At 74.4% G+C, this 691-nt stretch overlaps 1 protein-coding gene across 1 annotated transcript in view; it reads left to right on the top strand.

The window, feature by feature from the left end:
* Positions 1–89: 89 nt before the first annotated feature.
* Positions 90–691, top strand: part of PPP1R3D (protein phosphatase 1 regulatory subunit 3D) — a 3,368-nt gene continuing 2,766 nt past the window's right edge. The window contains 1 exon segment of the mRNA XM_025040025.1: positions 90–690. Within this exon segment, the coding sequence (XP_024895793.1) occupies positions 468–690 (223 nt within the window). The 5' untranslated portion in view covers positions 90–467.

Raw genomic sequence — 691 nt, 5'->3', positions numbered from 1 at the left:
CCGGGGGGGCCCTGGCGCGGGCCGCGTCACGAGGGGCGGGGCGGACGCTCGCCGGGAAGTTGCACCCGACAAGTTGCAGCCATGTAAGTAACGCGGCGCACCGGGAAGGTGGGAGGGGCCGCTCCGCGAACGCAGCCTACGCCCCCCAGAACCCCCAAGGAAGCAAAAGGAGGCGCCACCCTGCGTTCCCGGGTTGGCCCGGGAAGCGTGCCCTGGAGGCAGCACTCATCTCTTGGGAAACAAGCTCTTCTTTCGCTGCAGGAAGCGGAAGACCCGGGCGAGGACTCCAGGGGAGAGGTGACGGACGGGCGGAGGGCGCAGCGGGCCCCGAGGGTTCCCTGCAGGCTGCAGTCGCAGCGGACACCCGGGGCTTCCGATCGCCGCCAGGGACGCCGGGGTAGCAGACGCGGGGTCGGAGGGCTGCCCCTTGGTCCCGCCGCCCCCATCGCCCGACGGCCGGCTGTGCCATGTCCGGCTTCTCGGGCTCCGGGGCCCTGCCCTCCGGCCCGGGGTTCCGGAAGCCCGCCCCGCGGAGCCTCAGTTGCCTCTCGGATCTGGACAGCGACTCGGCCCCGGAGCCTCCGCCCTACCGGCCCCCAAGGAGGCCGGGCCGCGCGCCGCCGCCGCCGCCTGCGCCGTCAGGCTGCGACCCCCACCTGAGGCCCATCATCCTGCGGCGGGCGCGCTCGCT

Source organism: Pteropus alecto, unplaced genomic scaffold, assembly GCF_000325575.1.
Source record: "Pteropus alecto unplaced genomic scaffold, ASM32557v1 scaffold45, whole genome shotgun sequence".
Taxonomy (NCBI): Eukaryota; Metazoa; Chordata; class Mammalia; order Chiroptera; family Pteropodidae; genus Pteropus; species Pteropus alecto.
Note: the sequence above shows the minus strand (reverse complement) of the source record. Positions and strands in the feature narration are given on the sequence as shown.